Source organism: Caloenas nicobarica, chromosome 19 (genome assembly GCF_036013445.1).
Source record: "Caloenas nicobarica isolate bCalNic1 chromosome 19, bCalNic1.hap1, whole genome shotgun sequence".
NCBI lineage: Eukaryota > Metazoa > Chordata > Aves > Columbiformes > Columbidae > Caloenas > Caloenas nicobarica.
Genome location: NC_088263.1, coordinates 624928 through 652839, shown reverse-complemented (window position 1 = coordinate 652839; position 27912 = coordinate 624928). Strand labels below are relative to the sequence as shown.

Sequence of the window (27912 nt, the reverse complement as noted above, 5' to 3'; positions counted from 1 at the left end):
CTGGGAAGCAGTTGCACTGTGTGGCAGGGAGGGCCCCGCACTGCAAATACTCAACACAAAGCCGTGTGTTTGAGCAATGGACCGGGAGCCCAAACAACGCTGAGACTTTGCCCGTGTAAGTACCATAAGCCCTCGGAGGCTCCTCTGCAAACTCATAAAATCATTATAAATAGATCACCTGAGGCATGCAACTGATTGCCAGGATTTAATATTTTTGCAATTATGCTAGTATTTATTGGAGTATAGACATTCCAGTAGGTAAGAATCCACCTGTTTATGTGCAAATATGAGTTTACTCCACCTGGAAAGGTGAGAAGTATCCTTTTTTATCTTCTGTGGTTATATTACCAAGCAAAGAAATTATATCACACACTTCAATAAACTTGTAATTTATTTTAAAAAGACCTGAAGATTTCTCAAGTGGAAGTGTGCTTTACTGGTCACTAATACGGAGATCTCGAGTGACAGCAGCACACACCAGGATTACTTGCTGTAAATCTCCAGCTCAACAACTGGCGATCTCTTGTACAAGTTGAAAACACAACCAACCCACCCAATTCCGCAGCACTGGATGAGGCTGAGATACAACTGGTCACTGGGAGAGTCCCCTGGGAACACAGGTAAGTAATGACCACACCTCTGCTTCTTCACTAGTCATCCAGTATTTACGTTTTATCTAAAAATAACTTTGCTTCAACCTTCAGGTGCCTCCTGCAACCATGCTTTTCAGGACAATGATCAATCTTGGGTCTTAAGGCACACTTTTATTTCCACCAAGTATAATGCCATCTCATTCTGAGCAAGTGAGTGTGAAACCCATACGGAGGGGTTTGGGCTTCAGTCAGTGATTTGGCCTTTTGCTTTTCTTCAGTGTGTTCTTAGGGGCAGGTGGGACACTTTTTTATCCTGGTGGGAGCCTCGCACCCCAGCTGGAGGCTCTGGGGACGTCCCCATGTGCAGAAAGGTGGGGAAGGCCGGCCTGGCTGAACAGAGAGCTTTGCCTGGAACTCGGGAATACAAGGAGAATTTATAACCTTTGGAAGATGGGGCAGGTACTCTACAGGAATACAAGGATGCTGTGAAGTTATGCAGGGAGAAAATCAGAAGGGTCAAAGCTCAACTAGAGCTGAGCCTGGCTACTGCTGTAAAAGGGAACAAGAAATGTTGCTATAAATATATTAGCAACAAAAGGAGGGCTAAGGAGAATCTCCATCCCCTGATGGATGCAGGGGGAAACATAGTGACAGAGGACAAGGCAAAGGCTGAGTCTTTAAACATAAGACTAGTTGTGCTCCAGGTACCCTGCCCCATGAGCTGGAAGACAGGGACAGGGAGCAGAATGAAGCCCCAGTAATCCAAGGGGAAATGGTTGGCGACCTGCTACAGAACTTACAAACACACAAGTCTATGGGGCCAGATGGGATCCACCCACGGGTGCTGAGGGAGCTGGCAGAGGTGATCACTGAGCCACTTTCAATTATTTATCAGCAGTCCTGGCTAAATGGGGAGGTCCCAGTTGAATGGAAGTTGGCAAATGTGGTGCCCATTTACAAGAAGGGCTGGAAGGAGAATTGCAGAATTCCAGGCCTGTCAGTCTGAGCTCGGTGCTGGGGAAGGTCATGGAACAGATCATCTCGAGTGCCATCCCGTGGCACACACAGGACAACCCAGCCATCAGGCCCAGTCAGCATGGGTTTGTGAAAGGCAGGTCCTGTTTGACCAACCTGATCTCCTTCTACAAGGTGACCCATTTAGTGGATAAGGGAAAGGCTGTGGATGTTGTGTGCTTGGACTTCAGTAAGGCCTTTGACAACATATCCCACAGCATCTCCTGGAGAAGCTGCAGCTCATGGCCTGGATGGTGTATCTGCGATGGATAAAGAACTGGCTGGAGGGCCAGGCCCAAAGAGCTGTGGTGAACGGAGCAACATCCAGTTGGCAACTGGTCATGAGTGGTGTTCCCCAGGGATCAGTACAGGGATCAGTTCTGCTTAGTCTCTTTGTCAATGATCTGGATGAGGGGATCGAGTGCACCCTCAGTATGTTTGCAGATGACACCAAGTTGGGTGGGAGTGTTGATCTGCTGGAGGGTGGGAAGGCCATACAGAGGGATCTAGACCAGCTGGATCGATGGGCTGAGGCCAGTTGTCTGAGGTTCAACAAGGGCAAGTGCCACGTCCTGCGCTTGGGTCACAACAACCCCATGAACGCTGCAGGCTCAGGGAAGAGCAGCTGGAAAGTGCCCGGCAGAAAAGGACCTGGGGGTGTTGATTGACAGCGGCTGAACATGAGCCAGCGTGTGCCCACGTGGCCAAAAAAGCCACCAGTATCCTGGCTTGTGTCAGGAACAGTGTGGCCAGCAGGCCCAGGGCAGTGACCGTCCCCTGTGCTGGGCACTGGGAGGCCAAACCCTGAATCCTGGGGTCAGTTTTGGGCCCCTCACGTCAAGAAAGCCCTTGAGGTGCTGGAGCGAGTTGAGAGAAGGGAACGGAGCTGGTGAGGGGCTGGAGCACAAGTGTGATGGGAGCGGCTGAGGGAGCTGGGGGTTCAGCTGGAGAACAGGAGCTGAGGGGAGACCTTCTGATCTCTGACCTGCCTGAAAGGAGCTTGGAGCCAGGGGGGGTCGGGCTCTGCTCCCCAGGAACAAGCGCCAGGAGCAGAGGAAACGGCCTCAAGTTGCGCCAGGGGAGGTTGAGGTTGGATCTGGGGAACAATTTCTTCCCCAAAGGGCTGTGGGGCATTGGAACAGGCTGCCCAGGGCAGTGGGGGAGTCACCATCCCTGGAGGGGTTGAACAGACATGGAGATGAGGCTCTTAGGGACATGATTTTGTTCCAGAGTAGGTTATGGTTGGACTGGACTACCTTGAGGGTCTCTTCCAACCAAAGTGATTCTATGACGGACGTATTCACAGCCACCCACCCGCTGAAGCTTCCCAGCGTTTTTCCGGTGTTCTTTCCATCCGTGCAGATTTCACCCAGTGATTGATGATACTCGCTTCAAGCTTGCGCACCTCTGTGACGGACGGGGGGTCAGCTGGATTGTGTCCTCTAGAGAGAGCAGAGCAATGTCAGCTGGGCAGTGGGCAGCAGCTCTTTGCCTCTTGCACAGGGAAAGCCAAGCCAGGAAACTGAAGGACAGAGATTATCTCTTTTGTTTTTCATATTCATCCCCTGGAAAACAAGTGACAGTGTCGCACCCCCCAGGAGGTTGGGAGGCAGCCTTGAGAATCCTGAGTGCTCCCTTGCATCAGTGCCTGCTGCCCTCTCTGCTCCGGGCCTGAAGGCTGTTGGCTAACGCCAAGAAACGCTCGACTACTTCACATGACCAGTCACTACAGGCTACCACGCACTGGTGCCAATCCTTGTGCAAGAACATGTTCTAATGAAAGTACATGAGCTTAGTGCTGAGTTCTGCAGAGCCTGGCTTCCCTGACGGCTGTAAGAGCACTGTAAGGGGAAAGAAGATTTGCTGTTCTACAGTTATGCTGCAACAGTCTGGTATCCAGTCCGCTCTAGGTACAGTATCTCCTGGTTCTTTGGACTGTGCCCAGCTAAGATCAAACACCCAGGGCAGGAGGGTTTTGTCAGCCAAAGGAGAGCTCAGTACTTACCGGAGATCTAGGTGATGAGCGCCTCCTTTAATGGTCAGCGCAATTAGTGAAGAACTGAGGCTGCTGTTTATCTGGAAGGAGAAGGAGTAAAGACAAACTCTCACCAAGTGGCTGGGCAGAACTGGACATCAGTTCTGAAAACTGGAAGGTGAGCTGGGCAGGACTTAGGAAAAGCTCAGGATCCTTGGTATGGCCAATATTGTGTGCGTGGCTGACAGTCCTAATGAGCCAAATGATCTGTCTTCCCCCAAGAGGAAAACCATCAGCCTATTCCAGTACAGGCAGTTTGAAGTTAACAGGCTCCTTTGGGCCCACGCACCCGAAGCAGCCCATTCCTCCTGCAGCTGGGGTTGCCAAGCCAGCCTAAAACAAGGTACTCGTGCATTGCAAGCAGGAGCTCGACTAACTCAAAATCTGCCTCTGGTTCATTTTTGGTTTTAAATTTTAGACTAGAGCTCTGCCACCGCTTGTTGAACCTAAACCAAAATATGCCCTGGTTCAAGGTGCTGCTTGCAGCAAGTGTTTGGTCTCACATAGTGGAGCGCGGAGGCTGCGAGGAGCACTTGGCTGTCAGCGCCGAGCCCACGTCTGGACACAGAAACATGACAGGTTGTGGTTCAGATCCCGGGTGTTGGTTAAGGAGGCTCCTGCTGTGTCTGAACTAGCAAAGCCACCTTTGCTATGTCAGTGTTCCTGGCTCATGGACTCGATTCAAATGTGTCCTGAGGCTCCTGAATGATTCAGCAGAAAACAACCACTTACAGAAACTCAAAAAGGGTGAAGATGAGTCACCAGTGCTGCTTTGAAAGGGAGAAGGGGGCCGTGTGTCACCTGGAAAAGCTGCTCTCTGTGCTCGGTGTGCAGGAGTGCACATGCTTACCCCACCTCCAGCCCACGGGTCCAAGTCTCCATTTGAAAAAATAATGTTGCTTGCACTTTTCAGGTCTGAAATTCAGAAAGGTGACATTTGAGAGGTCTCCTTCCTGCCCATTTACCCAAATGTATTTGGCTACTGCAGCAAACGTGACCAAGAACAGAAAACATGGGAGAATGAAACAAATTCTTGTCAGTTTTTAGGTTTTCCACTTCTGCCTCAAGGAGGCACAGAAGGGTCTGTTTGGCTGCAGTACAAGGCTCTGAGTTTGTGCCAGGGCTCGCTGGCCTGTCCCCCCAGAGCTCAGCTGGGCACGGGGGGCACGGCCGGACCAGCACAGGGTGACGAAAGGGACGAGCAGCTGGCACAACTCACCTGCGCCCCAAAAGTTTATCTGCAGCCAGCGTGCTCGTGGCCTGACGTGCCATTTGCTCCAGCAGTACTGCTCTCGCATGGCCTCTGTGAAGGGCATCTCGGGGAACATGTCGGTCACGTTGTTGCTGTTGAAAGTTAAGTTGATCTCGGTGCAAACCTAAGAGAGGTACAAGAACTGTCATGGGGTGTGGGGATAACCAGGGCGGCAGGTGAAAGCTGTTGGTGTCTCCAGCACATACCTGGTAGTCCCAGGCCTCAGCGTCTGAGCCGATGCCGCAGCCCGTGGGGTCAGCGCAGGACTGGTACAGCTGGTATATGTCGTAACACTGTGCCGAGCTGGAGGAGTTGTACAACACCCCTGCGAGGTGAGAACACAGCACAAAGCCGGCCGGTCAGCGCCGCTCACCCACCGCCCGCTGCACCAGCCTCACGGCGCCGAGCGGGCCGAGGAGCAGCTGTCCCGCCGGGCACACGGCGGCGCCGGGGCAGAGCTGGCCGGGGCTGCACCAGCGCTAGCTCGCCATCCCAACTTTATGCCACAGCTTTTAAATGGCCTCAAGCCTGGTTGTGTAATCCCCTTCTGCTGTATCCACAGCACAAGAGCCTCCCAGGTGCCTGTTTGTGCCAAAAGCCAATGCCCTTGTGAGAGCCCGAACTTCCAAGCCCAGGTGCACGCAGGAGCCGGCTCTGTACGGCACCGTAGATGAATGCTCCAAACTGAACGGGCCACAACTGCTGAGACTTTCCCACCCCCCCTTCCTTAACGTAGATCTTGTCTGAATCCATCGCATTTACTCAGAGGGCCGAGGGTGGCACGTCACAGACAGGATTTTGCTTGCCTGTTGTTCAGGAAGGGGAAGACGGCATGTTCGGGCTTGCCGAGGTGAAAGAGCTCCTGACCAGTGGGCCCAGCGAAGCATAGCTGGGGAGCTGCTGGAGAATGAGCTGCTTTTTTGTGCAGATGGGTAGTTACCAGATAGCGAGGAGGAGGAATGTGGCTCTGCGGGGCCGCCCGCTGCTGCCAGCGCCACAGCCCGCAGTAAAACCCACAGACACTGGGTTTTGTGTGACAACCAGCAGCAAGAGCTCCACTTGCAAACGGCCCCCGCGGCTCTGCCAGCACCCGGCGCCCGCAGAGGCCACTGAGCGCGGCGGAAGCTGCAGCCGCTGCCTTTTGGAGGCTCCGTGGCGGGGGCAGCGCAGCCCCAGCTCCCTCAAAGCATGAAACCACTGGTTTGGCTGCAGATGACTGCCCAGGAGATGCACTGAGTGTGCACAGCGAAGAGTCCTGGGGCTGTCCCAGGGCTGCGCACCGGTCAGAGCGATGCTGCTCAGCTCGGCCAGCACGACGAGGCTCGTGTCGGACACCTACGTGGAGAAACTGCTGGAGGGGCTCAGCAGCCTCCGCTCACAGAACGCGCTGTGCGACGTGACACTGGAGGCTGAAGGGGTTTGCTTTCCAGCCCACAAGATTGTTTTAGCCTCAGCAAGTAATTACTGCAAGATCCTATTTGTTGGAAACTTGACAAGAGCGGGGAGCCCGGATGGTCACGTCCAGCTGAAAGCCGTCAGTGCTGCCGGGCTGAGGAACGTTCTCAACTTCATTTACTCCAACAAACTAGACCTCTCATTGCAGAACATCGAGGAGACTTTCAAAGCCGCAGAAACCCTCCTGGTTCGGGAGGTGATCAAGCTGTGCTTTCGCTTTCTGGAGGGTTGCTTGAACTGTGAGAACTGCATGGATGTTCTTAACATCACTAAAAGACTCGGCCCAGTGGAGTTGAGACAGAAAGCAATGTGCTATGCAGGGCAGCATTACAAACAGATCCTGGCTGACCCTCAGTGCTTGAAAGAACTGGACCGAGGAACCCTTTGTGAAATTTTAGACAGGACCGACACGGCGGGATGCAGCGAGCTGGAGCTGCTCAGAGCCGCCGTGAACTGGCTGCAGCACGACCGCGCACGGCTGAAACATGCGACAGATATTTTAAGGCGCATAAGATTCCCTCTCATTCCTTTACAGGATCTGCAGAGATATGTCCAGGAGATGCCTCTGATGAGGCTGGGTTCAGGCTGCCACCAGTATCTGCGGGAGGCTCTGAATTATCACTCCCAGCTGTTTGCTCAGCCAGTCCTGCAGACCCAGAGCACGAGCCTCCGCTCCGGTTCCACCGTGCTGCTCGTTGCTGGTGGCAGAACCGCTGACAACGGTGTGTGCAGAGAGATGTGGGCTGCAGACCAGAGCTGCAGCACCTGGCACAAGGTTGGGGAGCTCTGTGTGCCCGTGTACAACCACTGTGTCGCCATCATCAACGACTTTCTCTTCATCATCGGGGGACAGGGTAAATTTGATCCCACTGGAAAGCAGCCGTCAAACGAGGTAAGACATGAGAACCCTTCAGCCTTGGAAAAATGGCTGAGTGAGGAAGGGGAGGAGGGAGGGAATCATTCCTCTTGCCCACCACAGATCTCCGACCTCTTCAGATTTCTTAGCGCTCTGTGCAGTGCTGAGCGCCCTCAGGAACAGAGCTGCCAAACTCTCTGGGAAGCAATCAGGTTCTGCTCTGGTGTCACCTCGCTCCTACTGTAGATTGTCATCCTAATCTGTATGCAACTTCCACAGTGCCAGTTCAGCCAGGTCCACATCAGTCAATCAATCAGTCCCATGAATGCCACCCCAGTCCCCTGGTACTCGCACCTTGGGGGCATGGGGCATGGTTAAATCCTACCGTTGCCCTTGGGAACTGCTACTTCCTTCGTTTTGCCCCTGAAAGGCACATCTGCTTTAGTTCCCAGGACCTTCCCTTTATGCCTGGAGAGTGAAAAGACTTGTGCAGCATTTTATGTTTTCCTAGATGGCTTCAGTGAGCTTGCCAGAAAAACCAGCATGTTTTTTCTTTCCCATGCTCCCAGGGGGCTATTTCAGCATCGTACCCCGCTCAGCCGTGCCCCTGCAGACAGCAGCTCTGTCCGTGGCCTCGGAGGCAGCTCAGCGGAGCAGGGATGCTGACACCGCCGGGCTGCGGCACGAGCTCAGCACTCACCGCATGTGGTTCTGCACATACTGCCCTTGCTCAGTGACCTGGGTTTTCTAACCACAACTGACAAAGCAAGGTTGGGGAGGTATTTACTGCTGAACAAGATGTGAGTGGAAGCCCAGCCTTAGCAGGGAGGCTGTGCCCCCACCTTGATGCCACCAGGAATGAGGGGAGGCAACTCCTGCCCTCCCCTGGGCAAAAGCAGCAGGCAAAGCTCAGCTGCTCTCTTTACTACACGTTCAAACAGTAGCAGAGATGCAAAATGTGCTTGTTGAAATCCCACTGGAACAGTTTTCAGCAGACATGTGCTATTATAGCTGGTGTATGAAACAGGTATTTCATTAAGCCAATGTGTTTTACCTCCTGCTTGCTGCAAACTGAGAGCACAACCTGTTCCCAGACGCCTCAGACCTGCAGAAAAGCTGTAACTGAGCATCCAGCTCCGCTGGGAGGTACTGCTGGATCAGCCAGCTGCACTGGAATTTGAGCCTGTCCAGGTCTGAATATGAAACCTTTCTCAGCCTGGGGAAAATGTTTATCAGTTCTTGAAGCCACAGGAGACGCAAGCCAGCCGTCCTCCTTCCGCTAACCATCACCAATCTGCTGTCATCCTAGGTTTTCCGATTTGATCCCCGCAACACTTCCTGGCTCCAGGTTGCTAGCATGCTGGAGAGGCGGACGCGCTTCCACGCGGATGTCCTGTCCGATCGCATCTTCGCCGTGGGCGGTGGGACGCTGCTGGGGACCCTCACCCGCACTGTGGAGTGGTACCAGCCTGCGGACAACAAGTGGGAGTTCGCAGCTCCTCTCCCCACGCCTATTGCTGATCATGCAGGCACAACCCACAAGGGAATCCTCTATATTTCAGGTGATAGAGCTCGTAGAAAGCAGCATGTTTTCCTACAGGTTGCTGACATCTCAATGTCACAGTCTAAGCCTGCGCCCACAGCTCCAGTGTCCCTTTCCTGCTGTGTTGGCACAGCCTCACTGCCCTCCTGAATGGCAGGAATTGTTTTCTTTCCAAGCCATTACAGGTGGCATCATCTGCTTGCAGTCCACATGGCCCTGCTCACCTTTGACGCTGCAATCCTGGCTAAATCCCAAAGCTTGGCAGACTGAAAAGGTAAAGCACAAGCAGGCTGCCATAGTGCTGTGGATAGGATTAAACCCTGGTATTAATCTGAATGTGAGATGTGGGACTAACCCTACTGCACTGTACTAAAAGAAGTATAATGCAGGCTCTTAGCCACTGAGCCTGTACAGCTCCTGCTCTACGAGGGATCCTCAGTCTTTACAGTGATTGTTGGTAGATGGTGCCAGATGTTTAACAATCAAGCTGCATGGGTTTGAACACTTCAGGAAACTGCTGTGGGATCTTTAGCTTTTGGAGCTACTAATTTGGACTTGAAAGATAATCTTTGGTTTCTCCTAAGAAAAGCACCATGTTGTTTGTGTTATTGCCTCTGCACTTCCAAGTCTTGGGCCAGGCTGCCATTGCTGTGGGCTCCCTGATCATAAACCGGTTATGACCAGCTGGGATCACTGTACTGGTCTAGTGCAGATGAACATCAGTTGCACAGTTGTGATGAAGCTCTGCACTGTCCTCCCGAGGCCCCAAGGGCCGGGACGGCAGCACAGGGGCTGCGCTACCCAGGGTGAGCCCCGCGGGTCCTGCGCCGGCAGCGCCCACGGGTAACGGTCCAGATGGGGAATGGCTGAGGCTCAGGGTCAAGTCCCTGCTTGGACTCAGCTGGCCCACACTGCCAACCCTTGTTGGTCTCATTTCCTACCAGAGAGCAAGGACAAAATTGCCTCACAGAGCTTCAAACATACCATAGTGATCTAGGCTGGATAACACGGAACCCCTCAGGTACAATATCTTACATACCTTTAGTGTGCGTTTCCTTCTCAACTAGTGGGGTAACTGCAGATGTGACTTGGCCAGCCCACAGCCCTGCCCAAGCAAACCCAACAATTCAGAGCATTCCCTTTGGTGCAAGATTTCAACACAAGCTCCACGCAGACAGTGTCCACATGCAGAAAGAGGCAGGTGGAGACCTTTCCCACAGCAGCACCTTCCTTCTGCACGGAGCTTTTTATATTGCACCCCTGAAATACACGAGTGAGTGCACAGTAAATAACAGCAGCACTCACAGATTGGCTCTGAAAAAAGCTTTGAACGCTTTTCTTTCAAAGCACCATTTTGTGACTGCGCGTGCTAGAAGCAGATTCCCTGAGTAAAGCTGTTCCTGGTTACACCTGAAATACCCCAAGAACTTTATTGAAAAATCTTTTGTGGAAGACTATTTACAAAAAGAACTGGAACTGTGTGGGTTACTGGTTTGGTTTTTTTTTTTTTCCCCCTCTTTAAAATACCTAAGAAGCTCAGGTTTTAAATTTCACACTGCATCAGCTTTGCATAATGGTGTGGAATTTTTAACCTGAGCTTCTTAGGTAGTTTAAAGAAAAAAACAATCAGCTCTGCTGGTGCTAGCAGAACGTTTGCTGGATGTCAGAGAAGACGATGGATACATTTTCAAGACTTCTCCTTTCCGTCTAGGGGGCTTCTCTGGGGGCAAAACCTTACGAGACACTTACAGCTACCTCCCTCGGCTCCGACGCTGGGTTGGCAGCAGCCCCATGGCGTTTGCCCGCTGTGACCACGGGATGGCTGCAGTCAGGGACAGGATCTTTTGCGTTGGAGGAAGGACACTGAAAGGAGTAAGTTTGTTTGCTCTCATAATCCCCAGTCTGATCTCAAATGGGGGTCTCTGTGTTGCTAGGCCCTGACCGGTTTATTCCAACAGGTTGACCAGTAACTCCATTGCTTTTGGGCCCTCAGTGGACTGGCACAGTCGCAAGTCAGGCCAATTTGCTTATGAACCGTCTGTCATTACAGTCAGGCGCATTAGAAGCTGCCTTGTTGTCACACTCTATCTTCTAGAATATAAAGGCTGTTCAAAGCATTTTTTTAAACAGAGAAAACATACGGTGGAGGCACAGCCTGCTAACACAGGTAAACCTGAGTGTAAAACTGGTCACATTCCTGCCCCAAACACACTGACCACCTGATTTCCCTCGTTTGAGCTGAGCCGGGGCAAAACACCAGCAGACGGGAAGAGGAATGGACTGCAGTGATGACAGTAGCTTAGACTAAAACCCTTTCCTAAAGGAAAGATGGGCTTAAGTCCTGGAATGCAAATGAAGTCTCTTCAAAGCTGTATTTCCCATCTCTGAAGAGGAAAAGCAGTGCCCAGCCTGCTGGGAGGAGACCTGACAGGCACTAAAAGACTTACTCGAGGGGAATCCCATTCCCTGAAGCCAAGAGAACTGAGTTTTCAAAGACCATTCAGCAATTCCCATTTGAAAGTGTAAAGACTCCAGGCCTGGCCTGATTTTACCATGACAGGTACGGTTTCTTTTGAAAGAGTGCGGGCATGTTAGAGCACTTAATTGCTTGCTGAGGAAGGGATAGAAATCTACAAAGAAAAACTGCACATCAAGGCTGACATCAAATTCCTCCAGATGACAAACTCAGTTATTGTCCACAACTCAGTGCAATATAGCCCTCTTTAGATTGTTTCCTTCATCATGTGTTAAATGTGTGGACAGCAGGCAGGACTTGGGCTATTCCAGTTCCCACAGGCCGCTGCGGCACCTTGCTCAGCTCACTCCTCTGATTTACCAAGAAAGCTCCTTTAAAGCCATCCTGGTATTTTGTTCAGTTTCTTCTGAGGCTCTGATTGCTGAACGTGGATCAAAAATCAGGCACCTTGAGTCCCATGGTATTCAAATAGCTGTTGAGACACTGGTTTCCTTTCTCATGAACCAAGTGAGCCTGACGTGACAGTGATGCCCACTCAGGGCAGTGGTTGAGCATTGGTCTGGTTCTTTGCAGGTGGAGGAATGGATCCACGTCCATGAGACCGAGTATTATTGTCCTGGAAGCAACCAGTGGACAACGCTCACGCTGTTCCCGTTCAACTGCTGCCAGTTCAGCATCACAGCCCACGGGTCTGTGCTCTACCTCACGGGAGGTGCGTTGCTGCAGCACATGCAGAAAGAAGCCAGTGTTTTCCTGTACGACACGGAGGGGCGGGTATGGCAGAAAGCCAGTCCCCTGCCCAAAGCTCTGGTGGATCATGCCTCTTGCATGATTAAACTGTCCCACATGAATGCAGCTGCGGAGATGGGCAGAGGCACAAAGTGCTCCCCTGAAGGCAGGACAAAGAAATCTGCCCTCGGCTTGTTCATCGCAAAGGAACAAGAATCCCACTCTGTCTCAGAAAAGAAGTAGGATGTGAATATGTCAAGCAGATCTTACAGTGTTTGCCAAGACATGAGTGTTTTAACAACTCTGGGAGCTGCCAGCCAAACACCCTTAGCAGTAATTTGAACTGGAATGTTTGACTGGGTGCTGTCATGGTGACATGTATAATTTGCAAAAAAAGCATTAGTTCCCAATCCTACTAAGCTGCATTAAACCCATAAGAATTCCTTAAATCAATTTTTTGTCATTCAGAACCTGTTTTTCTGAATAATGACCAATATAGAACTTATTTTTAATGAGCAACTTGAGAGATTTTATGAGGAAGTCTTCAAAAGAGCTTTGAATTCAGTCTCTAATAATTTCCTTACAAACACTGCTGGCTGGCAAATTAAGGACTCACAGAAATAAATATACACAATGTATTTAAGTCTGTCTTGCCACTGGCTTAAGACTGTAAGGCACTGTGATGCCAACCTTGTCCTCAACAAGCAGAGCAGAAGATTTCCTTCAGTGGATGTGCATTGAACCTGTGACTGCTTGAACCAGAGTATGGGTAAACTTTTAGAAAAGAAGCAGGTACCTTAGAAGTCCACATTTCACAGACAATAAATGGGCTAAGGGGCTGCAAGGGCTGAAAAACCTGATGAGGATAAGTCTGGAAAGGTGAAAGAATGAACCCATGGGCCACCACAGGACACCCCAGCAGACAAAGCCAATATGGAGCAAAACGTCCCCGTGGGAGATGGAGTCAGACCAGCTCCCAGGACACCCAGCCCCACCACAACACAATGGCTCTGCTTACAGGTCCTTCTAGAAAAGAGCGTGTGAAATAAAAGACAAAACTGATACTACTAACTCACCAACAAGAGCAGCCAGGCCTTGAATTGGGTCTGTGTGGGTAAGGATTTGTTCACAGCCGACCTGGATGAGACACATTACAAGTAAATTGCAGACAGTTAACAGTCTCAACTCCACAGAAGGGTTAAGCTGGAAGATTCATTCAAATTATCACACATTTTATGGTTCAGCAGCTTTCCAAGGGCCTAATGCAAGAGGTTTTTTTGATTGTTTGTTTGTTTTTCCTCCCTTTTAGCAACAAAATACATAGAGACGAGGAGACAGGGCCAGGACAAACAGTTCCCTTAGCAAGTTAAGCAGCTGTGGAGAGGCCACAGTGATACACAACAGTTCCTTCTTCCTACAATCAGAATATTTTAACGCCTTCCTCAAGGGAGGGTAGAATAATTATTTCCATTTTACAGGTTGTTAAGCTGGTTGCCCAGTGGAGCCAGAGACAGCATCTCCTGACTCCCAGCACAGCGTAGCCCGTATGAACTCTTGCACAGGATGCATTTTGCTCCGGGTAGGACTCAAACCATAAATGCCACAAGGCCAGAGGTAAATCAAGTCCCATCAGCGTGGCGAGCTGCAGTGCAGAGAGCAGCAGCACCAGCCTGACCGCACTCCAGAGTAAACAAAGAATTGCAACAGCAGCTGGTGATCTGGGTTCAGAGCTGGGACCTTCAAAAGGAGCTGGTATCTGAGAAATCTTTGTCACCCCCGAAGAACCAGGCCCCTTTCCCACACTTTGCCATCTCTGTCTTTCTTGAAAGTTTACAGGTTTTCCAGTCTCCACAGCAGCAGACATTTCTCTGCATTGTATTCTGAGGTACGTCATCTTCCTAGGCAATACATAGAAAGCATCCTAATTTTTAGATCTCTATCCCTACCAACTAAGAAAAAGACATTTATGAAATTGTGTTGAGGTGGGCTACAACAAAAGTACATTTTTTTAAAAGCTGTACGTTTTTAGTGTTTAAAAGCTGAAGTCAACAAGTTCGCACAGGCGTTTGTGTCTAAGGTAAAGGCAGAACAGGGCAGGAGTGGCTCCAGCAAACCCTCCCTGACGAGCCCTACAGGAATGCATTGCAAACACAGCAGTCACCGTCACAGAGAAGTTTAAAAGGCGTAGATTTACTGTTAGAGTGGAAGTGCTGCAACATCCACCAGTGCCCGCCGTGTCACCATCACCGATGTGTGTGTCTGACTGTATCCCAGCCCGTGCAGCCCCCACCGAGGTACACATCAGAAACTGTGACTCTGGCTCGTGTCCTGGTACTCACCTTCACTGGGTTGGCAGGGAGGTGACCCATGAAATCGGTTTTGTACGGGTAGTCCATCATGGCCATCATGGTGAAGGCATTTCTAGCAAATCCAAAAAGTTGGTAAACATCCTCCTTGGTAGAGATCTTATTGCACGTGGCCATTTTGCTGCTGATTTCATCATAGGCTGCAGAAGGAAGGAAAACAAAAAGGCACAAGCTTCAACAGAGGAAAATAATACCAGGCTTCAGCATCTTGTTTCACTCAGGCATAAGGAGATGCTGTAACACACAGATAAGGTTTCTAGTGGGAAGGACACATTACAGCTAAATTTGCACACACATGGTTATTCGGGCACAGCTCCCGGTGCAGCCCCAGGGCCTGACGTGGCCCACGGCCCACGGGCTGCCCCTCACAGAGCCACCGACACCCCCAGGTGAGCCCAGAGGAGTCAGCACCCCGAGACAGCAGCAGTCCTGGCTGGCACAGCGAGAAGAGCAGCTTGGTGCGAGCCGGCTCTGCTGTGCCCTGTAGGGCAGTGTCCCCAGGCGAGCTCTTATGCAGGAGAGCAGGGTACAGCATACAGGTCTCAGTGGGATTCAACAGCTGGAAGAACTGTCAGGAAAAAAAAAAAAGAGCTCCCTGGGAGATGGGTGCATTTGCAGTAAGAATTGCCAAGTAAGAACAGTCCTCACAAAGAAACTCCTGAGATGTGCCTTCAAACTTCAGTGCCATGCAGAGAGGTCAGCTGGAGTCAGGAAATTTATCTTAGAAGAGATTCCTTCAAGATGCACTCATATACCTTTGTATTTCTGCTGGGGAAACACACTCCCTTCATTTTCATTCCCCACGTTTTGGAGTTGCAGTTCCTGTCTGTCCCCATGCGACCCTACAAGCTCCTATCACAGCCCGGCTGTCTGTACTTGGAAGCCCAAGGTCTGGGACCTGCACTCACTCGAGAGCCTAAGCTTTAAATAATCCCACCTTATCCATCCTGTTGCAGAAAGTGTGGCCCCAGACAGACCTTGAAGACGTGGGCTATTTAACGGTAACGTATTTCCTGCTTTGACCCAAAGCTAAATGAGGTTTTGGACCCCTGGCTTCTCTGGGCAATTCCCGGAGCAGCCCCCGCAGCAAGGCAGCGACAGCAGCTGTCGGAAGCACGCAGAGCCCGCCACGCAGCACCACAGCCCAAACCAGGCCTTGAGACAGGCCAAGAACCCACCGTGACTGTTCCAGCACCACGCAGGGCTCCCAGGAGATGCTGCATTGGCCCACATTATCTGGTCTGGCCTACCTGGGAGACACCACAGAGGTGTTCATCGGTCCCTGTCCTTGACATCACCTAACTGTCCACAGGTGGAGACGAAGGAGGCTGTGATGGCTGCTTCGAGACCTAGACTGCTTTCCAAGTATTTCTCAGATATGTCCAGTGAGCTGAGCCATGCAGCTGTCATACCCACCTGAACAGCTGTCAATGGTGTAGGTGTTGAGGACAAATATCTGGTGAAATATGAGGCTTTGCCAGCATAAAATGCAAGTGTTTTGTACCTGCAGGTGTTTTTGCACTTGTGCAGAAAACATGGTTTCATTAACACTGTACAAGCTTCCACAGAGATGCATTCATTTTGGTGTCAGTTACTAATTTTAACGCTAACTGAAACTGCTCACTAAATCAAAAATCAATCATGCAAGCAGAAAAAGGCAGCCAGGTGGGCATTTGCATTGATTTAGCTGAACCAATTGAAGACCTAGCTGAAGTAAAACCAAATCAAGTGTTTTTCCAAGCGGCCGGGCCTGCCCGCTGGCTGCCCTTGGGAAGCCGTCTGCAGGGCCGGTTCTCCTCACCTCCCCTCAGGAACAGATCCTTGATCTGCTGGAAGGCTTTGCGGACAGCTGGGACGCAGCCTGGGCTGGACTTCTCAAAATCCTAAAGGGACAGAAAAGACACAGGATCAGGGTTACACAGAGGAGATCCGTGTGGAGGCTGCACTGGGAAGAACCGCCTGAAGTGCCAGGAGGTGACACAGGTTACTGCCCGCTGGTCAGAAGCTCATCTGCATCTCCCGGAGCGGTGACACCAGCACTTCTGCCTTGTCCTCCAGACAATCAGCAGGTCCCAGCAGAAGCCAGCAGTCTGCAGTGCTCAGACTGAGCAGCAGCTGTGTCACCAGGTCACGGGATGAGCTGTTGGGCAAAACACTCTGCACTTAGTGGAGCCATTAGACCGAACATGAAGCAGCAAGAAGAGACACATCAGCCAGGATGTGGGAAGAGCATACCAGGCTGCTAGGCCCAAAAGATTTTTTTAAAAAAAATTTATTTTTATTATTTTTTATTTTTCAACACACAACAGCGTCCTTCCATCTGCACTCTGTCTGTGAGAAGGAGCCATGAAGAAGTCAGTTATACACGGAGGGCAGAGAGCTGGCTTGGGAACCAAGACCTGCTTTTCTTAGGCCTGCCAGCGACCTGCCAGCTGACCAAGAAGGCCACGTCCTTTTTCTTGGATAAAACATTACTGATCCTGAAAAAGCAGTTACGGTGTGTTTGAAGAGCTATGGCTGGTTATGCTGGAGAACAAGTTGTTCCTGTCACTAAAGGCTCTAGCAATCCAAACTGCTTCTCTTCTGTCAGCTCACAAGTCAGTTTGAGACCTGCTGGCAACTAGTGCTTTGTAATAATAAGAATTATTAGGGCTCTTTTAAGGTTCCTTTGCCCTGCTAGAGCAATGGTTAAGTAATGACAAATCACTAGTTAAGCCTTTTTCTTACAAAGACCAAACCTCAACTAAAAAGAAACATGGGACCTTTCTTTTATTCCTAACTTTGCCTTTGTCTGATAGTTAGGCTTAAAGAAATCACTGCGGAGTTTTCTACATTTTACCTGGCCATCCATTTAGGAGTTCCAAATCTCCTTCTGGATGTACTTACTGATCTTCATCTACTAATGGCTCTAATTGGAGTGTGCGGATGGATCAGCCTGGGACAAAGGAGCAGGTCTGCCCTGGCTACTGTGACAGCTGAGCTCCCCACGAGGCAACGCGGGGCTGCTGCCCTGCCCAGGGCGCTGAGGAACCACCACCCATTCCGTTCTCACCTGCTGAGGAACCACCACCCATTCCGTTCTCACCTGCTGAGGAACCACCACCCACCCCAGTCTCCCCTGCAGACCCAGGACCAGTTCAGCGGAGCTACTGCAGAGGCAGGAGGCATTACAGCCATTCCAAGGAAAGCTGTTCTCCCTCCAGACTGCCAGCTTTACTCTTTTGAATCCTACCTTATTCAGATGTCTGAACTGATCTGAAGTTGATGGCCCGAGCAGCTCCTGCAGCTCCCACCTTACGGGAAGCACCGGCTGGATCGATGGGCTGAGGCCAATTGTCTGAGGTTCAACAAGGGCAAGTGCCGGGTCCTGCACTTGGGTCACAACCACCCCATGAACGCTACAGGCTGGAAAGTGCCCGGCAGAAAAGGACCTGGGGGTGTTGGTGACAGTGGCTGAACATGAGCCAGCGTGTGCCCAGGTGGCCAAAAAGGCCACCAGCATCCTGGCTTATATCAGGAATAGTGTGTCCAGCAGGACTAGAGAAGTGATTGTGCCACTGTACTCGGCACTGGTGAGGCTGCACCTTGAATCCTGTGTTCAGTTTTGGGCCGCTCATCATAAGAAGGACATTGAAATACTAGAGAGAGTGCAGAGGAGGTGATGAGGCTGGTGAGGGGCTGGAGCACAAGTGTGACGGGAGCGGCTGAGGGACCTGGGGGTTCAGCTGGAGAACAGGAGCTGAGGGGAGACCTTCTGATCTCTGAACTGCCTGAAAGGAGCTTGGAGCCAGGGGGGGTGTTGGTCTCTTCTCCCAAGTAGCAAGTGATAGGATGAGAGGAAATGGCCTCAAGTTGCACCAGGGGAGGTTTAGATTGGATATCAGGAAAAAATTCTTCCCAGAAAGGGCTGTGGGGCATTGGAACAGGCTGCCCAGGGCAGTGGTGGAGTCACCATCCCTGGAGGCATTTAAAAGGCGTTTCGATGAGGTTCTCGGGGACATGGGTTAGTGCTGGAGTCAGGTTAGGTTATGGTTGGACTCGATGATCGTGAGGGTCTCTTCCAACTGAAATGATTCTATGTGCTGTATTCACACAGGGGCTTTCTGCCTGCAGCAGGTAGGGCAGTTGGCATATATAACCTAGTCTTATACAAATGCCTTATGCAATATCAGCTTTCTGCCCTTTGCTCACTTGCCCTCTGAACTGGAGGCTTATGAAGTGAGCTGGAAAAGGTCAGCAGAAGTCACAGAGAAAGCTGCTTTGAGACAACGCACTCTGACTCAGAGAGGAGAGAGCTCCTGCAATGATTCATGAAAGGTTTGTGTCTTCATTAGTTCTAACAGCTCCCAGGGGTTGTCTCACCAAGAGGGGCAATTGAATCCAGATTTCAGATGCACAGATTGCTTTCATGTGAACACACTGAAAGTGGAAGGAATTACTTTGAAAACAACACAGTGCTTACTTCCTCAGCCCAGAGGTCGGCTTACCACTGCAGATAGAACATATTTTTAAATGAATTGGAAATTTTTTTCACATGTAAAGGTCAAAGCCCTAATTTCAGGGGTGTGTTAATGACTCACAGCATATTCACATCTGAAGCAAGACTGAGCTCTCAGCTGGAAAGGGCTTCTGAGAAGGAATTCACTTCAACCAGGGAAGCATTCCCACTGCAGGACCCGTTAGATGATTATGTACCATTACATTTTTTGTTTTAAAACACATAATTTTAAGATAAGATGTCTTTTATTTTCTTATACAGTTAGAGTTTCTAATGCTGTTGTGTTTATTTTCATATGATAGTCTCTTCTTTACACTTACCGGTAATGCTATCTGTCTTTTAAGTCTCTGCATTGAAATAAGGTTTTTATATATGTAAATAAGAGCAAAAAGACCACAAGTTTCATACACAGGTAGTTCATGCAAAGCCATCTGTGTCAGCCAAATCTAGAAACTCGTGTTGAAAAAGAGGCAAAACAGACACTATCGCAAGTTTTCGGTACTATCAGGTAGTACATTTCTTTCCTTATGAACTAAGTCAGTTCTAAGCAATACCACCTTCCTCTGGGTATTGATGTCAATGCGAAATACAGCATTTTGGGAGAGAATCTGAAGAATAAATTACCCAAAGGGGGTTCAGCCAGGCACAAGGGAAAGCTTTCAGGCTGTAATACGATCAAGTCACTAGAAATGGAAAAGTGAATCCTTAGTGGTACTAGAAGTGCTGGAACTGAATTGTGCTGCTCAACAGACCAACACCTTTGGGCCTGGTGCCACAGCTACGGCAGAGCTCAGCATCACATCTGCAGCTGCTGCTGCTCCTTCCAGCTTCCCATTCAACTGTGTTCTCTGCCCAGCACTGACGCTGTGAAGACATATGTTCAAACACACAGAAAAGGAAAAACATCCAGCCTCCTTAAAGGAAAAAAACAATGCTCCTCAAAAGAGATGTGACTTACTGCTGTTACATCTCTGAAGAACTGCGTGGGGTCTCCAAGCCCAGCCACAGACAGCAGAGGAGCACTGGCAGCTAATGCTCCAGACACGATGTTTGGGTACTTCATCCTCATGTAAGCACTCAGCATTCCTCCGTAGCTGCCACAGGAGAGACAAGAGACTTATTAATATTTCCTCTAACAGACAGCTTATAACATAGTAACCTGAAAGTTCAGGCCAGCATTCACAGGCTCACCTAACTCAAGGCAACAAGAAGTTTATGCATAGCTAGTCGATGCCATCCTCACGTAAAAAGATCCAGTTCTGGCCAGCGAGCAGCACACAATGTGTTCTTACCAGCCTTTGCTCAAGCCAGCTCCGGTGGGAACACAGCAGCTCAGTTTTCTTCTGCAGCCAAACACAAATCCTGCCTCAGGATTTAACTCTGCCCCATCCTGAGTGTGCCCTGAGAGCTTCAGTGCAAAACCAAGTGGGGCTCAAGTGAAGCTGTTCAATGGGGGAAGGAGACACATTTTGCAGACGGGATTATAAAGACTAGCCAGGCTTTTAGCATAGGATGCCCTGAACACTACAGAACACACAGCCCTCCCTAGTGCTGCAAAGTGGAGAGTATTCCCCAAATAACAGCTGCATAGATGATCAGCACTGATGGAGGGAAAGGAAGACATTAACAAATACCACAGAAAACCTCAAAGACACCTTGGTGTCAAGGCCACAATCTGCAGGTATATCAAGGGTTGCTAGAAAAACTCAAGGGGACAAAATTCATTCATATGCTGATGTTTGTGGAGTTACTCTGCGGTTACTCCTGGGGGTGGCAAATGACATCCCCAAAACACAGGTAACGCCCAGTCTGACTTCAGGCTTACAGGTATTCAAGTCTCCCTCCCCACCACCTCAAGTGGTTGCAGTAAATATCATTTCCATATCACCCACATGTAAAGAAATGTGCATTTCTCTAACCCCGGTCTTGGAAACAGACATTAGTTGAAGCCTGTTACAAGTAATTTCAGGTTAAAGTTTGGCCAAGTTATAAGCCACAGAAGAGGGCTCTTTCTCCTGCCATGGGAGATGCTGTGCTGCTCCGGCACTGCTGTGTTGCAGCATTCTTCATGTGGGTTTAGTGCTGTTCGGGGCTGCTGTGGACTGAACGCTGATGTACACAATGCAGGCTGTCTGAGCCCCCCTGCCCCGCTGACACCCACTGCTGGCCTAAGAGCCACAGCACAAACACCCCCGAGATAACAGGCCCATCACCACCACCGTGAGCTGGAAGCTTAATGACAACTGTCAGCTCCAGTGCTTGTTAGCTCACTCAGCTGAATTAGAAGCCCTGCACTCAGTGGAAGCCTTTTAGAGGGAAGCAACGCTCTACTATAAGTGTGGGGAGCCACTCAAGAGACAACGACATTGCATCAACACAGCTCGGAGCTGCAACACAGCAAGTGCTTTAGGGAAGGACTTCTGCTGGGAAGCCAGGAGCAACCAAGCAGCAGGTTGGAGAGCAGAATTACAAAGAAGCCTACAAGGAAAATGGGTGGATGTTGCTAAAGAAACTGTGTTTAGTAAAAAGCTGGGTAGCCCCTGGAAAGAATATTTCACCAATTTTTAGTTGCTTGTATTTCCATTGTAAAATGTTCTTATCATGCAGGAGGAATTTCTCATTTTCTGAAGATCTGGCTGGCATACATTGAAGATGCCTAGAAACATCCAGTCAGTGGTACTTCCCCAAAAAAATCACAACCAACACTAATTCTTCATGGGAGAGCTGACTGGGACCTGGTGATGAGCTCTTGGGAGCTCAGGCACAGGTGGATCTGCTCTCTATCCGATAGTGTAAAGCTCAGCCTTTAGAACTTGCTTGAGAGCCAAACAGATCTATGAGAACAGCACGACTGTGGCTGGGAAAGGAGGCAGAGACGGGAAGGAGCACACAATCCTTACCTGCCTCCAAAAGCAATGACAGGACAGTCTGCAGCACCGTACTGCTGCTTAAGCTCAGTAATTAGCACTGCATAGTCAGCAAGGGCTTGTTCCATGGTGAGCAGACCGGTGTTCTTCAGCTGTGTTGACTCAAGTCCAAATGGAAGAGACTTCCCATAGTACCTCTGAAAGGAAAGAGAGATGCTGCTGAAACGCTGGTGTCCAGGTCTGGGTCTTCTCTTTTCTCACTATAGAACTGGGGTAAGTGTACACAAACATGAACGATAACAGAATACACGGTGTCCTCCAGTTTGTTTGTAACTGAGGAAGTGCCTTGTCTCCTGCATCTGATAAACAGAGACTTTCAGGTCATACCCTGGAGAGGATGGGCACTCCATGACAACTTCAGTGGGTGCCAAGTGGGCCCTTGGCAATGTGTCTCTCTCCCGAAAGCCCCAACTAGAAAAGGGAACAGAGTAATCTCTTCATGCATAAGTTATGGAATAGTAGATTTAATAGAATGGTGTGGGAAAGGTTGGCTTGGGACTTCACAGGCTAGAGAGACTAAATATTATCCAAACAAAATAGCTTTCTAGTCCAGTGTGGAGTTCAAGGCCTGTGGAAACTCCTAACAAAAGCACTGTTCTAAAGTAAATACACGATGGTGTAGGTTTTACTGGAACAGTAGTCTGTGTCCTGGATTGCTGGTAGGCATAGGAAAAAACTTCAGAAGCCATGGTTATGTAAAAAGCTGCTACCATGGGGAGAAAGCTTACAGCAGGTGTACTTCAGCTTCACAGCAAGAGATGTTAGTATTTTTCCAGACCTACAGAAAGCTGAATTTGGTAATACTGAAAAGGACAAGACTCTATAGTATGCATGAGTAAAATACTCACATGCTCAGCAAAAATCACAAGTGCTTGCTGTTCCTCTGCTAATTCAAATATGAAGTCGGAGTTCTGAGCAAAAATCCAGATGTCACCTTCATTGCCAGTATAGAAAAAGATGGGTCCAAATCCTTTCTTCCAGAACTTTGCTGAGACGATTGACAGAAGAAAGTTAAACAATACCAAAACCCAAACCCAACCAAGAAAAAAACCCCACCACCGAAACAAAAACACACATGATCATGAAATGAGTCTACTTTCGGTGACTTTGGGCAGGAGCTTAACAAGGAAGAACATGGTGAACAGGCTCATCCCTAAGACCTGAGCCAGGGCACGAAGGTGTTAGAAAGGCCAGGCAAGAGAAATCTCTCATTTGAGTGGGGAAAATAAGAGCTTCCGTGAGATCAGCACATGGCCTGGAACTTCCACTTCTGCCTTAAAATCCCCAAAATCTCAAGTTCTGGAAGGCATTTGGAAACAGTTGCCTCCCAAAAGAGCAATTCCCTACTTATATACCCTTTTCGGCCCAACTCATCCCAAAACACTTTTCCCACAAAACGGATGTCAGGGAATCGCCTGCATCTTTCTGCTGCTTCTGCTCTGATGTGTAACGTAGAGCCGAGCTGCAGATCACAGATGACAGAATGGTTTGGGTTGGAAAGGGCCTTCAAAGATCATCCAGTTCAAGCCCCCTTCCACAGGCAGGGACACCTTCCCCCAGACCAGCCTGACTTCAAACGCTTCCACGATGAGGCATCCACAGCTTCTCTGGGCAGCCTAGCCCAGTATCTCACCACCCTCATCATAAAAAATTTCTTCCTTACGTCCAATCCAAATCCACCCTCAGTTTAAAACCATCACCCCTTGTCCTGTCACTATTGGCCTTGGTAAAACATCTCTCTCCATCTTTCTCCTTTAAGTCCGGAAAGGCCGCACTAAGGTCTCCCCGGAGCTTCTCTTCTCCAGCTGAACCCCCCAACTCTCTCAGCCTGTCCTCCCAGCAGAGCTGGTCCAGCCTCGGATCATTCCTGGGGCTCCTCTGGCCCCTCTCCAGCAGGTCCATGTGTGTCCTGTGCTGAGGACCCAGAGCTGGCCCAGCACTGCGGGGGCGCTCACAGAGCGGGGCAGAGGGGCAGGGTCCCCCCAAACCTGCTGCTCATGCTGCTGAGGATGCAGCCCAGGATATGCTGCTGCTGATATATGTTATATATGTAACACACACATATATATTTATCATATGACATAACACATATATATATGATGACATATGGTGTGCTTCATCCTCTGATCTGTTTATAACTGAAGGCAAATTGTGCCTGGCAGGACAAGCTGCCCGATGACACGAGCACTTGCTTATCTAACAAATAGTTGCTTTAATGCTTGCTGACTTTAACAAACATTCGGTTTTAGCTTATCTTAAATTGCACAGGAATTAAGAGGGATAATAAATAGCTTTCTTCAACAACAGACCATCAGTTAAATGTTGATTTCAATGCATTGCCACATCATCCACAGGGACCCTCCAACAACGGTTGCCATACGGACACCGCTGCACATGTCACACAAGGCTATTGCTATTTACATGTGAATTTAATTCTTGGTATTCTCAACACTGACTTGCCAAAGCAGGATCTGGCTTGGAAATGGGTTTGAAACTTTTCGTGAGCAAAACTGCTGCTCTTTGTTAACAAAGAGCCTGACTGACTGTGTTGCATTTGCTCCAGGTACCAGGTAGGAAGCTCAAGTGCTGTCTTTATTCTGGCTTTTCATCTGAAATGCTTCGTGGCTCCTGGAGTAAACAACCATTCATGGGAGCCAAAACCAAACTAGACGGGTTGCTTAAAAAGGTATCTATTTCTAGACTGAAATCCTGGGGAACTGCCAGCTAACCTCCAGACAGTCAGATGCCTGGTTGTGAAATAACAGTCTCCTTCAAGTTCTCACTGATAATGTGAAAAGTCTCATATTGCACAAGAAGCAGTAGAGGGGAATGGAACTTCTCACAGGATTTTTGAGTGAAAAATTATTTGCAAACCAGCAGAAATGCGATCTTAATGTTTTGTTTCTCAGAAATATCACTCGGCTCTGCCCAGGACACACAGATAAAACAACACTTTGAAAAGAAAACAAAAGTTATGAAATGCAGCACAACTAGGTGATCCTAAAGTTCTGTTCAAAAATGGCCACTTAATAAGTGACATTTCAGCCTTGAGTAAGCTATCAAAAGTCGCTGGTGTTCCCATATCTCTGGGCTGAACTGATCCAGGAATTCACACTTGGTGAAACATCTATGACTGGGTGCGGGTGCTGAACAAGCTGCAGAGTAACTGGTGATGCGGAGAAGGGAGATGCCGTGTGTTCAGCCCCAGGCTGGGCCGCTCTGCGCTGCTGCTGTTCACAGCTCCACCCTTGTTCTCTCCCGGATTCCTCTGAGCAGGCAGGATTGAAAAACATGCGACAGTGGTTACTGAAATTGCTGTCTTTTAGGTCACATGCTGTTCAGACAAGCCTCCTCTCCCTGTCTGGTGCACAGAAGATAACTCGTTATTTGGCTAGAAAGAAAGGAGGATACTGCCGGCTCCTTGCTGGATGCCCTCATTGTTCAGCACGGCTTAAGCTATCTAAAGGTGCAGGGTTTTAAATAATGCAAAACACTGACCCAAGAGGAGTTATCTTCACTCCTAAGAATGATGGGTACAGAGTGCAATGTTGAGGTCACTATTTGTTTTTCCTGCAGCATTAAGAGCACTGAGCTGCACTTGTAAGAGATGCTGAAGAGAAGCTGCCAAATTCATGTATACTGTGATTAAAAGACATACCCGTCATTAACCAATTGTCATGAGATAAATGCTTTCTGACCACCTGCAAAACGAGGGGATATTTTTCAAGTTTTAGATCCTTCTGCATGACAAGAAGGAGACAGAAGATTAAGTGATACATTGTTTAGAAGCAGAGTGCTTAGCTTATATTTAACTAATAGTTAATAGATGTATTGTAAGTAAGAAACTGAACAATTATAACTAATATCATTAATTGTTTCTTAATATAGATGTATTGTATGTCAAAATTTTCAAAAATTGTAATGCATATGTAATATTTACATGAATATAAGCAACGCAAGCGCATCCAGTCTTGGGAGCACTTATGGAGGATGATCCCTGGAGTTCCCCAGCACTGATAAAATAAAGAATGCCGCTTAACAGTATAATTGACATTGCTGTTCAGTTTAGTTCTCCGTGTCAAGGCTGGGGCCACCTGAAGACACACACGCTCAGAGCCGGCCCTGGTGTGAGCCTCACACGGCTGCTGCTTTTAGTGCTCTCCAGCTGCAGGGAGGTCGGTCCCACACCCGCAGCCCACAGCCCGCGGCCAGAGGGACAAACTGACCGGGAGGACACGGACGACACCGGAGTCACCGGCGCTCAGCTCAGACCGACTCCTGGCTGCTCGGTGCAGCTCTGAGCACCCAGCCGAGGGGTTCTCTGCTCGGGGCAGGAGCGGGTGGCACACAGACAGAAATTCAAACCCGAGCCATAGCAAGGTCCCGGCACCGCCATGCGGGGCTGGGAGCAGCTTGGGCAGCACAACCCCCAGGACCCACCTGAGAGCAGGAACCGCTGCGGGAAGGTCTCGTTGCCGCTGGGCCCGAAGCTGAAGTGGTCCCGCACCTGCTGGAAGAACCGCTCCTGCAGGCCCGGCCCCGCCGCCCGGGCGGCTGGAGCGGAACCGTCACCACACGGAAACGGGCAACCGGGCCGGCCCGGCCCAGCGCCGGTAACCGGGCCCGGGGGAGCCCGCGGCACCCGCCCAGCGCTCCCCGGCCGGCTGGGGGCTCCCGCCCAGGGCGGCCGGTTCGAGGCCCCGTCCGGGGCCCAGGGAGGCCGGCTGGAGGGGCCCACGCCGGGCTCGGCCCCGGGCGGCCCGTGGGTCCCGTGGCAGGGCCGGGACGGTTCGGCGCACCCACCGGGAGCAGCAGCGGCCGCCGGCAGCGGCAGCAGCAGCAGCGACGGGAGGAGCAGCAGGAGCGGCCACCGCGTTCCCATGGCAACCACCCAGCGCACGGCCCGGCCGCCCGCGCGGGAACCCCGGGCAGCTGGTCACATGATCTCAGGAGCAGCGGCATCACGTGGCGACCTGTCGCCCCGTCACGTGACCACGTGCGCGCCATGCCTACCGAGGCACCTCCACGTTGCCTAAGGAGGCAACGCGCGGGCGGCTCCTCCCGCCCGGGGCTGCTGGAGCGGCCGGGGCCGGCGGGGCCGTGCCGGGCCGTGCCGGGCGTCGCCTCCTGGGCCTCTTGAAGAGTGAAGGGGGCCGGGGCTGGGGCCTCAGCGCGGGCCCCGTGGCGCTGGGGCAGGGCGGTGGCTGCGGGGCCGTGTGCCCGCGGCTCCTCCCGCTCCTGCTGAGCGGCCTCCCCGGCCTGGCTCGGTGCGGGGCCGGGCTGCGGCGGGCTCGGTGCGGGGCCGGGCCGCGGCGGGCTCGGGGCCGGCCCGGCGGCCCCCTGCTCTCGCTGCGGCTGCTGCTCCTCACGGCTCTGCAGCGTTTGCCTCCCGGTGCTGGGCGGGCGCGGCCCCTTGAAGAGGAGCTGCCAAATTCGTGCATGCTGTGATTAACTTATAAAAGATGTACGTGAGATCTGACCACCTGCAAAACGAGGGGGTACTTTTCAAGTTTTAGATCCTTCTGCATGACAAGAGGGAGACAAGATTAATACATTGTTTAGAAGCAGAGTGCTTAGTTTATATTTAACTAATTTTAGGTCTATTGTGAGTAAGAAACTAAACAAGTATAACTAACATAATTATTTTTAGTATAGATGTATGCTGAAATTTTCAAAAATTGTAATGCCTATGTAATAATTATGTGAATATAAGCAATGCAAGAGCATCGAGTCTTTGGAGCACTTACGGAGGATGATCCCTGGAGTTCCCCAGTGCTGATAAAATAAAGAATACCGCTTAACAGTGTAGTTGGCTCTGCTGTTCAGTTTATTTCTTTATTTCACCTTTGCAAGGACAAATGGTGGCGCCTCAGGTGTCCTCCGTGATGTTTTCGAGTGAGAAGGAAGAGCTGAGGAGGCGTGAAAGCCCAGACCGCGTGCGGGGGCCAGGCTGCTCAGCTCGGCAGCCAGCGGAGGGTCGGGAGGTGGGCACGTGGCACAGGAGGAAATCGGGGGGATCCACGGTGGGGTTCGTCGGCTTGTGTCCACCTCTCTGGTGAGGAGCGGTGGGTGAGGGAGCGGCTGAGGAGGGGAGGGCTGGGGGGGATGCTCCTCGCTCTGGGCAGAAAGTGTGTGGTGAGAGCAGAGCCTGTCCCCATGGCGGTGGTG

The 27912-nt window shown here is 50.5% G+C and overlaps 1 protein-coding gene and 1 pseudogene across 1 annotated transcript; one reads left to right on the top strand and one right to left on the bottom strand.

The window, feature by feature from the left end:
* Nucleotides 1-232: 232 nt before the first annotated feature.
* DPP7 (dipeptidyl peptidase 7) lies at nucleotides 233-26690 on the bottom strand. Its single transcript, XM_065648775.1, has 13 exons — nucleotides 26548-26690; nucleotides 26185-26298; nucleotides 22593-22732; nucleotides 21718-21881; nucleotides 19776-19911; nucleotides 16121-16202; nucleotides 14293-14459; nucleotides 13030-13090; nucleotides 5101-5219; nucleotides 4862-5018; nucleotides 4493-4557; nucleotides 3613-3683; nucleotides 233-3049 (listed from the first exon to the last, which is right to left on the bottom strand). The coding sequence occupies exons 1-13, from the start codon at nucleotides 26624-26626 to the stop codon at nucleotides 2908-2910; spliced, it is 1497 nt and encodes a 498-aa protein (XP_065504847.1). The 5' UTR covers nucleotides 26627-26690; the 3' UTR covers nucleotides 233-2907.
* Nucleotides 5854-12196, top strand: LOC135996696 (kelch-like protein 9; annotated as a pseudogene).
* Nucleotides 26691-27912: the final 1222 nt, after the last annotated feature.